Source organism: Epinephelus moara, chromosome 20 (assembly GCF_006386435.1).
Source record: "Epinephelus moara isolate mb chromosome 20, YSFRI_EMoa_1.0, whole genome shotgun sequence".
NCBI classification, from domain to species: Eukaryota; Metazoa; Chordata; class Actinopteri; order Perciformes; family Serranidae; genus Epinephelus; species Epinephelus moara.
The window spans coordinates 36,662,874-36,675,109 of NC_065525.1; the positions used below are offsets into that span (position 1 = coordinate 36,662,874).

Below are 12,236 nucleotides of genomic sequence, written 5' to 3' on the forward strand. Positions count from 1 at the left end.
ACAGAGACACCAAACTAGCTTGACAGCATCGCCAAATTCTAGTATGACACTAAATGTATTTAACTGTGTGAACCTGAAACTAATGACTAAGGCGAAATCTGGACCCCGTGGCTGGACCAGTTGGGTACTACTGCTTTAAATGTTTCTACTTCAATCACCTTTGAAACGCTCGTCCTCGGCCACCATCCTCTCAAAGACCACAGTGACGACCTGTCTGACAGTGGCGGCTGCTGTGTTGTTGGTGATGTTGTCCTTGGTGAAGTGAAGACGGAAACACAGCACGATGGCCTGGGCAAGGACAAAACATAAATGTATTATGCAGCATATGCATACTATATATAATGTATAAACTGAACCTAAATGAATTACTACAGTCTTCCATCTTCAGGATGAGTATGATAAAATCATGTTCTGTGTTCTCAGCTATGACAAGGATTGATCTGGTAACTTCATACAGCTGATAAGAGTCTTAAAGATCCAGTATGTAGGATTTAGGTGGATGTATTGGCAGAGATGAAATAAAATATTCATAATTATGTTTTTAGAAGTATATTATCCACTTTAACTAAGAATTAGTTTATTGAATAACTGTATTTCTTCATCTCTACATAGGGAGCAGGTCCTCTTCCATAGAGTCTGCCATGTTTCTACAGTAGCCCAGAACAGACAAACCAAACGCTGGCTCTAGAGAGGGCCTTTTGCATTTTTACATTACCTGAAGGCCATCATAGATACGCTTGGAAAGCAAGAACTTCACTGCTAGATGCCAATAAATCTTACATACTGCACCTTTAAGAGTTTACAATACATTGGAGTCCTGTGACTTTTTAAAATGGTGTGAAACAGAGTGAGTCCATGTAAACTGGCAGTGTTATGATGCTGCACAAACTGGTGCAAGGATTCCACAAATAAATGTATTTATGTGCATAATAAAACATTATAGCTACAGCTTTAATAATAGATGGAAGGTGACTCACTGAGAGACAACACTGGGTTATATGGATACCTGTAGGGTCCACATACACATACAAGGGAGTAGAACATGTATATAGTTACAGGAGTGTGTTACTTGTGTACCTTGGAAAGTACTTCATCGTGTACGACGGTGTTGGTGGTTAGCAGCACCAGGACAGTCTGTAGAAGTTTCAGCTCCTCCAAACCGTTCTCCATCAGCTGCCACAACATGTTGATGATGTTCCCCGCAGCTGCCTGTCATGCACACAAACACCGTAACTCGTTCACACTGATCTTGATCAAATCTTAGCGCATTACTGATCATCCACCAGTTTACACAAGCACTCGAGACTCAGGAGGCAGTATCGGAGCTGTGACAGAAAAATGTCAAGTGAGAGCTCAGCCTGAGGTGACACAACCCTTAAAATCAAAGACACACACATAACCACACACTTGTGGGACCAGCTGGCGCTGCCTGCTTAGAGGTCACAGCATCATAGGGTTCAATAACACCAAAGCTAGCTGCCGGTTAACATCATGTCACTTGATGCTCACAGAAAGTGACACTGCATGTCCTTTCTTGGGTCAAGCTGTCCAGAATACGACTAGTCTTCACACTAGGGTCACAGGAGGATTTATAATTAAAGAAAATCAGCAATTCTTTGAATTTTAGAGGCTGGAACCAGCAAATATTTGGTATTATAGCTTGATTACTGACTTAAACAACCTGTTGTCTTGTTATCTTTTGTCTAATACACTAAAGCCCCAGTTACATTCAAGATATTGTAAAATTTAACAGAGAGTTTATGCTACGTTGCAACTCCCAAACATTTCTACAAGGGCTTAGATGTAATTAGTCCTGGATTTGCCTCAGTGTTGACTCTGCTGAGTGTCATAGAATCATCCAACAACAACAACCTTGTTTGCTGACACATTTTACAATGTAAATGTGGTTTAGGAGCATACAATTATCCCCAGCAGTGTTTTCATTGCAGAGGTTGAAGCCCAGATTTGGAAACGTTGACAGTATTGTTCCTGTGGTGTTTGACACCAACAGATGCCCGCAAAGGCGTCCCATCAATAAAAGGCAATTCAGTGTCTGCTCTTTCCTATTACAACATTTTCTTTCAAGACAGATCCCTCTCCTTCCCCCGGGGAGCGAAATTACATTGACTACCACCACATTCTCTCGACATGACAGAGTATCTGACTAGGTTGCCTCCAGTGACACCTTCAGAATCAATACTGAGATAGTAGACTTTTGTCTTGTGACGCCCTCAGGTAAACCCTGCAGTTCAGGGCTGCTGATGAGGTGGAGTGCTGCTGGCAGAGAGAAAGAGAGGAGTTACAGTGTTCAATGGATCAGAAAATGTGTGTGTTGTAGAATATGTGAAGTGTCTCTCTTAGATGTTCTGGATGTTTGTTGGGTGTGACAGTGCGATAACAGCCGCTCAAAGACGAACTCTGGCGGAGGGAGGTACAAAAGAAAAGAAACAAAGACAGAATGTGGTCTTAAAGGCCGAGAGTAACTCCCGACACTTCAGACTAGCTGAGAAAATCTGCCTCACACATTCATGTTGACATGCCCTTGAACAAGACACTCAACCACCACCCACTACCCACAATCTGAAAGGTGTGAAGATATGTAGCAGTATGAAATGAGGTGGATTAGCGTTGAAACGATTTGTTGACAGTTGATGTAAAATAAATAAACAATTTCAATAACCATGGTCATTTATAAAGCAAAAATGACAAACAACAGCTGGTTTCACCTTCTCAAATGTGAGGATTGTCTGGTTTTTATACAACTGTAAATTGATAAAAGGTTTTGGACTGTTGTTCAAACAAAGCAAGGAATGCTGGAGCCTATCCCAGCTGACATTGGGCGATAAGGTGGGGTACACCCTGGACATGATGCCAGACTATCACAGGGCTGACACTTGTCCCCCTTTTCAACAGTCACAGGCTGGCTCGGCTTGGCTTGGCTTGGTCTGGTTTGAGCCGTCAACCCAGCACAGCAGGGCAGCAAAGCAAACATGAAACAGTAAAATAAAGCAGATATCTAAAGTAAAAACAGGACGCAGGAGAGTCTCCCAACACACACGCTCCCCGATACCCACTTGAGGGAGGGCGGGTCGGACCTACTCCTGAGAAGGTGAATCTCTGGTGCGGCTTGGCATGGCATGTCTAAACTGACAATGGGAACAAAAATTGGCATGGCGTAGCTTTACTTGGTGCGGCCAAGAGTGACAAATGGAAAAAGGGTTATGGAGACAGACAACTATTCACACTTACATTCACACCTACGGCCAATTGAGAGTCACCAATTAACCATTCTCGGAACCCATCGCCTGTATTCGGCGTCTGACTTCCGGCAGACAGCGATACAGCCTCTGGGGGCAGACCCCCGATTTTTTGGCATTCAGGTTTGATTTGGGCGGAGGAGGCGAATTTCCGTTTCCGACTTCTGTTTATATATAAGTAAATATATTGAACCATTGCGATGGATTTAGAGTTTGCAGTGACGCCAATTATGTTCACCGCACGGACCGTTTAACCTGGCAACAACTGCAGCCGGCTCAAACGTGATTGGTCAATATCACGCGGACTACAAACAGCCTACAACCGGAAACCAGGGCACTTCCGCTCTTCTTCAGGAGGCAAGATCTCTGGGGTTTGCCTACAGACTCTACATTCACTGAATGTAGAGTCTGTATATAGAGACTACCAATTAACCTGCATGTCTTTGGTCTGTGGGAGGAAGCCGGAGTACCCGGAGAAAACCCACAGTGACATGGGGAGAACATGCAACAGAATGGGTCCCCCACCAAGGGTTCAAACCAGGAACCCTCTTGCTATGAGGTGACAGTGCTAACAACTGCACCACTGTGCCACCTGTAAAGATCATGTTTTGGCTAAAAATACCCGGTTTTGGTGGCTAAACCGCAGCTGGAAGATGCAGAGATGACTCTCCAAAAAAACAACCGACAATGGTCGATAACTTGGAAGGTGTCTCGCTGAGGTGCCATGCCGTCAACCGTCCCTCTACCTCCAGATGATACACGTCACTTTAAAAAACTTGATATATTACATATGAAACGTACAAATGTAACATATCCATTGTTTACAGAAACATACAAGGCCAGCATTTTCTTCTGGTGAACGGTTTGAATTTATCAACAACAGATGAACTAATAATGAGAATTAGTTGTAACTCAAATGTGCATCACTTTGATTTAAGAGAGATCAAACCTGTCTAAAGAGCTGATCAAAATAACACCAAATACCCAGTCATTGTTCTTTATGAGAGGCTTTATTTTGGGAGTGCAGAACACCTATACTCTCCTACCAAAAGCAGAAGACTTAAAACCTGTGTTTGCCTAATTAAATAAATGCCTGGTGGCTCCATAAGCTTTTAATAACAGTCTTTAACGGTGTATTACCAAAGCAGTTGTGCAGCAGCTACAGGGTGCCACTCTGAAACAGCTCTGACTCCAGCTGGGTTATTTAAAAGGTCCATTTTTGCTCATACATTTGTGTTTAAGAGATTATTTTCAGTCCCCCATTTCCAGAGATGGATACCTTAATCCACCGAATCATTCAGCACTGTTTAACTGCTGCTGCGCACATAGATCAGATGAAACTACTGGAGCAACGTAGTATTACCCTCTCTAGGGTGATGGTTTCCTTAAATACAGGGGCTGTGCAAAGACTAAAAGACAGACATCAACTGCGGGACAGAATGAGTAGTGAAAGAAGAATGGTGGGGGTTGGCGCCTTTCACACGTAGTCACTGGTGACAGGAATTAATTAAGATTCTAATATTTACATTGTCTGATTGGGTATTGATGAGTGGCATTGATTCCTGCATTGATCTAAATAAATTACCTTTAGGATATTAGGAAGGATGTGCCTAAGGTGATAGGTGAACTTTAATTTGCAAGCAGAAACATACTCCGAATGTGCAAAACAGCAAACAATAAATTCTTGAGGATCACTGAGGTCTTTATCAATATGCATAATTTCAGTCTGTGGAGAGCTGTCAAGTGAGAATTAACAGTAGTCCTGTATTAATTGTGGCAATTCTGAATATCTAAACAAAGCTAATGATTGATACAAGGCTAAAATAGCTGGGAAAAACGTGACCTCCTGCACACAGCATACCTGAAACTATACAGACATGTGAATTGATTTGGGATAATCATGACCTTGTGTCATTCTATGAAGTAGAGTGACACAAGGTGATGAATCCACATGACAGCAGTGGGCTCTTATTGATTTGACTTTCTAAGACCACCTTACAAAAAAAGGAATATTGAGGAAACAGCCTCAAGGCTAAAAAATGCAGCCAATGCCAAGCGCCAAAAACTGCAGTTCCTCTAAATGGCCACTTGAGGACACTGAGTCATAATTAGGCATCATTAGGGCCTAGGTCGCTCTGAGTTACAGGCTGTCTGCGTCACCACAGTCTATGAGTCACATCCACCCATCACTCCTCCACAGCTCCACCCTTTCATTACATATAGTCACTTTTGGCTCCAAAAATCCGAGATGGCAACATCCAAACTGCCAAACCCAAGGCTTCAAAATGGGAGTTCACTAACCAATGGGTGACGTCACCGGTGCTACGTCCATTATTTTTATACAGTCTATGGGAAAATGTGGTGCAACTAAATATCAGCTAGGTTCGTCCTCTGATTCAAAACTGACAGAGACGTCAGGATCCTACATTGTTCATCCGGGACAAAAACTACATCACACAAGATAACTGTATTCCGACTACAGTAACATCGACATATTTTTATTCTTTATTTCTCTAATATTCTAATGGCCTAATATTCATTTAGTATACATTAATCTTAACAGGCCAAAAATGTGTTTTATGTTTCCAATAACACTGCTGCATTTGAAGTCTTTTCTCATATTGCTCTTTGATTAGTTGTAATATTGTTATCTTTATTTTTTGTGTGCACATATCTCCAGTCCGAACCTTAGTGTATTGTATATATATATATGCGAGCACTTCAAATGTCAGGTTAGCTCATGGTCCTCACCTCAGATACCACCTCATGGGACATGAGTCTCTGGATGGCAGCCAGACACAGCTGGGTGATCTTTGGCTCTTTGGTGCCACAGCCCATCAGAAAAGGCTGCACGACCTCTGAGCTGTTCTCCTTCAGAGCTGCGGGAAAAGGACAGAGATAAAGAGAAATGTCAATGTATGTTTTTTGGAAACCTGTACAGGTGCTTCAAATTCAAGGGAGAAATGAAAAGTACAAAGATGCCTTCATTAAATTTTAATTAATGATTTATAATGCCTTAAAATTAATCAAAACCCAATATAAAATATCACTGCATTAATCACAGCTCGGTGTTTTAGGCATCCAAATTAAATCTTGTTAATATAATCTGAAGTCCTTGATGGATTAATATGAAATACTGGTACTGCAGAGGAAGGGATGGAAACAACTATCTCACCAAGGCACAGATTTAATGGTCAAAACTACAGAATAAAATAACAGAAAGGGACACTGTGTAAGGAGGAAGCTCCACCGTGCTGAATTATTAATGCAAGGTTGTGTTTAAAAAACGTTTTTAAATATGTTAATTCAGTTTCTTTCAACCATCAAAGTTTGAAGATATATGTGTACTTTGTTCTTGTGGAATTTCAAATCGTCACTCACAACGTGTAAAAATTGAATGAATGAAAATATGGCCTTGATACATTTGTGTTGTCTAATCACAACAGCAAGTTCACAGTTTGCATCCAGCTGTATCATTTTCACCTTCACTGCATTTACTTTCCTTCATCATTTACACTTGCACAACAGGTTTCACCATTCAGTCTATTTGTAACACCTCATTACGCTGCTGTGACAACCAACAAATCCATTCTGGAAACAAATATAAATGATCCGGTCTGCAGTGAGTTGCCGTGCAGTTTACAGTTCACACAGGGGCAGCCAGAGTCGGACAGTCACCAGTGGAACTCGGAAAATGTCGAGTATGTGTCAACTCTGCAACTGTCACTAAAAGCTGGACTGTGTTTGTGAAGACAGCACGGAAACAATTCCCTATTGAAGTATTCGAGAGACCAGACGCTTTTGAAAATGCTTTGTAGTGAATTCAGAACATGCAGGTGTCTAGTCAGCTAAACAGAATCAATCTTGGCAATTTACATACAAAGCTGAGGGATGAGCACTGCTCTTATTTATCTTACAGTGCGCTGGGTGGGAAACAATTATGACATATTTTTGGAGGAATCAAAGGTCATGTGCTGACAGGACCCTGCACATGACTTGCCACAGACCAAATTAATAAAAGATAAATTTAAAAACAGTAGTGGATGACATTCTTCTGGATGTCTTGTATGCAAAACCCAAACGTAAAAAAAACATGCCATGTGAAAATAAAAACATTAACACTATTGTTTGCTTGTATTCTTAACTAATATGGGACAGTACCATTGAATCAACATTTACACTGTAAAAAAAGTCACTTTCAATATAAATCCTGCATGCTGCATGACAATATATAAACATGTGTACATGCAAATACTGTACATAATCATCCAGTCCATGTATATGCATTCAGTACTTGTTTATCATAGCATTTGTTTGTTTGCACTAACTGTTCAGTTTACAACTAACAGAACACTGCTTTGTTTAGTATATATAATATTTATATAAAGAGCTTTCACATGCTTACATAACTATTACATAGTGTACATAATAATGTACATAACAGTCCTGTTTTACCATTATTTGTCCAGTTTCACTCTCCTTGTTCTTCGCTGTTATGTCTTTTATGTGTGATTGCATTGAGAGCAATGCAAAAAACCCACAGTCGAATTCCTTGTACATGTACACCATAGACTGTATATAAAGATTGATGACATGACAGCTCCCAAAAGTGAAGCCAAAACAGCTTGATTGCTCCCCAGTGGCTGGCTGCAGTACAGGTCATAGACCCTGCCCCCTCCATGTTAGTGGATGGAACATGGGCCAAATGCCAAACTAAAAAGTCAAAGTACTCATCAAACAGATTTTTCCCAAAGACTGTTTCTGTCATTTTAGGTAGTTCTTATCACGCTGAGGATGTATGTTCAATGGTGCTGCTTGCAATTGGTCGGACAACTCTATCAGCTGGAACCAAGCGGCAACCTCCAGGGATGACGAGTGAAGCCAATGCGAAGTGCCAAAAATGCAGTTTGTTGAATGGCCACTTGAGGCAGGCTCCAAAAGTGAGTCAATCCCCATAGACCTCCATGTTAAAATGCTCAACTTTACAGCAGAAATAAACATGTTTACAGCCTGGTTCAAAAAACGGTTTTGGTCTCTCTGGCTAATTTCCCCCCTCATGACAACTGTACGGGGGGTGAATTTTTTTAGAACTCATCTGTTTAAATTTTATTAAGGCTTAAAGTTGCACATAATTAAGGGTGTGGTCACTTTGAGTGACAGGTGGCGCCATCACGGGTGACTAACTAGCCGCTGGCTGTCTGCTAGGCGTCATCTCAGCTAATTCGCAAGTCACTGAACCTGACCTCTCAGCCGTGTTTGTGCCTTTTGGATATTTTGTTTCGTGAGCGAGCTGGCACCAAGCGGGAGCATGAGCGGGAGAAGTCAACACCACAGGGCTATCCAAAGTAGCGTTACTTGTTAGCCTAGCTTGTTAGCCTTAGCTACTCTTTGCCCATTTTTGATTGGCCGGGAGTTGGGCGGAGTCTAGTCTCGCTCACCAGACCTTCAAGAAAAGAAAGGTCTGGCTGGGCCGATTCTCACTTTAAGATTGGAGAANGTGTTGAAAACAGTTGAAAACTGCTACACAACCGGAAGTGGTAGGGCGGGACTTCAGCGGGTGGCTCGTTCCACCCAATGAGAGGTTGACCTATGCAGCGAACTTCCGCCCACTCAGACTAGGCGGAGTCAGGCACTGCCAAGATGCCAACGGCCAGAGCCGCCTACTTTGAGCTTCAAACGCTCCTAAGAAACCAGAGGGGGACCTCACGGTGACTACGTCCATATTTTTATACAGTCTATGGCTGGAACTGGATAAGGCGGAAATGGCTACTGCAGGATATTTTGGCTTCACTTTTGTACAGTGGAAGTAAGTGGAGACATGTTGTCCAATAGGGGTGTAAGGATCGATTCAATGATCAGTCATCCAGTATCATCGATGCAAAGTGAAAACACCAATGTATATCATCAGCTTTAGCATACGCTCTTATTTTGAAGGCCTGCGTCATCGTCAAACAGCAGCAGGCAGATGGCAAGCAGCCGAGAGAAAGGCGATGATGATAACGTCATTTACTCCGGCATAAATCAGCTGTGTGGATATATTTTGGATTTCGAAAAAATACAGGTCAACAGACAGAGCTCATAGCGTATGTAAACAATGATGTTACGAGATAAAACACGACGTAATGTTACCTGCCTGGCCGTGCATCTCACTCCGTTAACTTTATCATTAGCTTCTCTGTTTCAACAATGTCAGTCTGACAAAACATGCGCGCAGACTAAAACTCAACCGTGCTGTTCTGTTGGGAGATGCAGCGACATAAACCAACGGTGAGTAAGAAAAATAACAACATTAAATGTAATCTGTTAAACTATGAGAAGAGACAAAAAAGTCTGCTTGCCACTAGTCTAATTTATGCAATGTAAACATGCATGAGCTGGTAATGTGTGACTAGCAACAAACAACTGTTGAGCCTTGACAGTTCTTACTGAGCTGAATGTGATACTTTTGTTAAACAATGCTGTTGTTAATCTGTGTTTTATGGTTGTTGGGAGACGTTTTGTCTTCAGGGCTTTAAGATAGAAGTTTCATGAGGAAGATGATGGTTTGGGTTAAAACGAAAACATTTATTCCAGAGAGGGCTTTCTGGCAGAAATACTTTCCAGAATGATCTTAATAACGTGATCAAATTCAATCTGAAGTCATACAATAAACTGTGGGAAATCATCATTTCAAATCAGAGTGAAGCGCACGCTCTGACAAAGTGGTAATTAGATATCTCAGTTGTGGTTAACCACCACCACCACCACCATTCTCACTTTCTCACCTGCCAGTATGTCTGTATTCCTGGCTGCAATGGTCTTAATCTTCACAATGCCAGACTCTGCGGCCTAGGAGGAAAAAAAGAGAGAGTTGACATTTAGGTTAACGTTCGATGCAATGTGTATCAAAAGGTGCTGATGGTGCAGCACCGCTGCGCTGCCCGTGGTAGACACAACCTCTTGTAATGATGGCCACGGGGGAGAAACAGAAAAGGCCTGGCTGCAGAGAGACAGAAGGAAGGCTGGTAAATCTGCTAAAAAACAGGCTTCAACTTGAGAGGGATGTGCCAGTAGACAGTGATTTCCCTAGCGAGGTGTCTGGCAGGGGTGAAATGGTGAGGGGGAAGGAGAAATGTCAAGAGATAGAAAGGGCAGGAGGAAGGGATGACATGGAGGCAGACTAAATGTGAGTCAGTCTGAGATACTGAGCCATTTACCAGTCAAAGCAGGTGCTGTTCTTATCTTTCTACAACAACTGCAAGCTACCACAAGCCTGTCAAGACCTCCTCTCCTTCTCTCCAACCTCTGCTGCTCCTCTCCCCAGCATTCTTCCCCATCAAGCCACCATCTCACCCTTTCTACCTATTCTCAGTTTTACTCCTTCTTTACCAAATCGCTCTCTCTTATAACTCATTTTTTGTCATAACCATAACAAAGCACCACCTTTCATACCGCAAATCACCCGTCTCAAAGATGCAACGTGCAAATTTGTACCTTGAGACAACAAGTGCACTGCTATTCTGCAGACTGACAGCCCGTAATAACATTATTTATCTCCTTTATCATTCATCTCAATGAGCATTTTTCCTCTGGCAGCCTGATGCTGAGGTAACCAGCATCTGCAGAGCCTGAGCAACGTGCACATGGTATACAAAGGGAGTCCATCCTGCAACACACTGTGCTGTTCTGTTTTTAATTTCACGCAATTTATTATGCTTGATGGTATGACGTCCCTGCAAAAAAGAAAATTGTAGCATTTAATCAAATTATCATTTCAACCCGTGGAGAAAAATTGCATGTTATGACTTTTAATCACAACATCTGGCAGAGCACCGACGTCAGCAGTAGCAGCAACATTCTCAGCTGAACAAACAGCCACCGGGCCAACATTACCTTGATGCATTTTTCATACAGCTCTGACTTAATCTGACTCCGTCCTGAGCATGCATGGGTTACAAACGACTGGAGTCTCATCATTCTACAATCTCTGCAGCCACAGAAATACAGTATGAAAACAAGACATCTTATCTAAGTGACCACTGTCTTCAAGGGTTGATGGGTAAGTTTGGTATTTTTCAACGTGCACCCTATTATCCCATATTTTTGTGTCTAAGTGACTAATGGGCAAAACAATTTTTAGTGTGTATAGAGGCAGAATATTTTCACATCTATCTGAGTAAAGTAGGGTTTTTTCAAACCAAACCAGAGCTGGTGATTGTTGGAACAGTGGCAAGTTGAACAAAGACGTTTTTGGTGAGTTTCATTTTGTTTCTGTTGACTTTAAATGAAGCGTGTTTTAGGGTGATTAAATTACTGTTTCATTTTTATTATTTGGAATCTGGTGGTACTGACGATAGGGACTTTGGGGTTGTTTCTGCTTAAACAAAAAGGATCTTACTCATTAACAAAAAGGTCCATCTCTATAGGGATACTTTCCATAAGCTGTCAAACATATCAGCGGCAAAAACAAGCACTTTTAAGCCCCTTTTCCACCAAACACTTTCAGTATGGTACCTTTGGAACCAACAGTAACCCTTCAGACTGTACCTAGACCCTAGCATTTCCACCGCAAACAGTACTCTTAAATGTGGGCGGGGTTGTTGTCACTCACTGCTCCATCAAGTATCAGCTGTATTTCCTCCTTCATCAGTCTGCACCACATTTATCATCCACAGAACGAGGCTGCATTCCCACATTTTCTGAACAAAATAAAACAGGCTGCAATGAGAGTCTCTCTCCATGGGATATTTAAAAACAGCGGGGTTTGTGCATTTAGTCCTTCTCAGGCAAGCTCAGGGATTTAGTGTTGCCAAAACCCACAGGAATGACTTTCTCCAAGTGAGGATTAGAATACATGCATGTAAAGTAACGGTCAAAGTAGGGCTGTCCCGAATACCATTTTTTAACATTCGGACCTTCGTCAGAATTTATAACGAATATTCGAATATTCGTTCATGGGAGGTTCAAACTTGTTGAAACTTTAAACAATAATTTATTGTA

At 41.9% G+C, this 12,236-nt stretch overlaps 1 protein-coding gene across 2 annotated transcripts in view; it reads right to left on the bottom strand.

Moving 5' to 3' along the window:
• The window catches only part of mon2 (MON2 homolog, regulator of endosome-to-Golgi trafficking), a 58,452-nt gene that overhangs the window by 37,962 nt on the left and 8,254 nt on the right, over positions 1-12,236 (bottom strand). For both annotated transcript variants that reach the window (XM_050073418.1, XM_050073417.1), the window contains exons 2-5: positions 10,022-10,085; positions 6,009-6,136; positions 1,078-1,209; positions 159-288 (exon numbers count right to left, since the gene is read on the bottom strand). In XM_050073418.1, the coding sequence (XP_049929375.1) occupies positions 159-288; positions 1,078-1,209; positions 6,009-6,136; positions 10,022-10,085 (454 nt within the window). The remainder of the gene's footprint in view (positions 1-158; positions 289-1,077; positions 1,210-6,008; positions 6,137-10,021; positions 10,086-12,236) is intronic.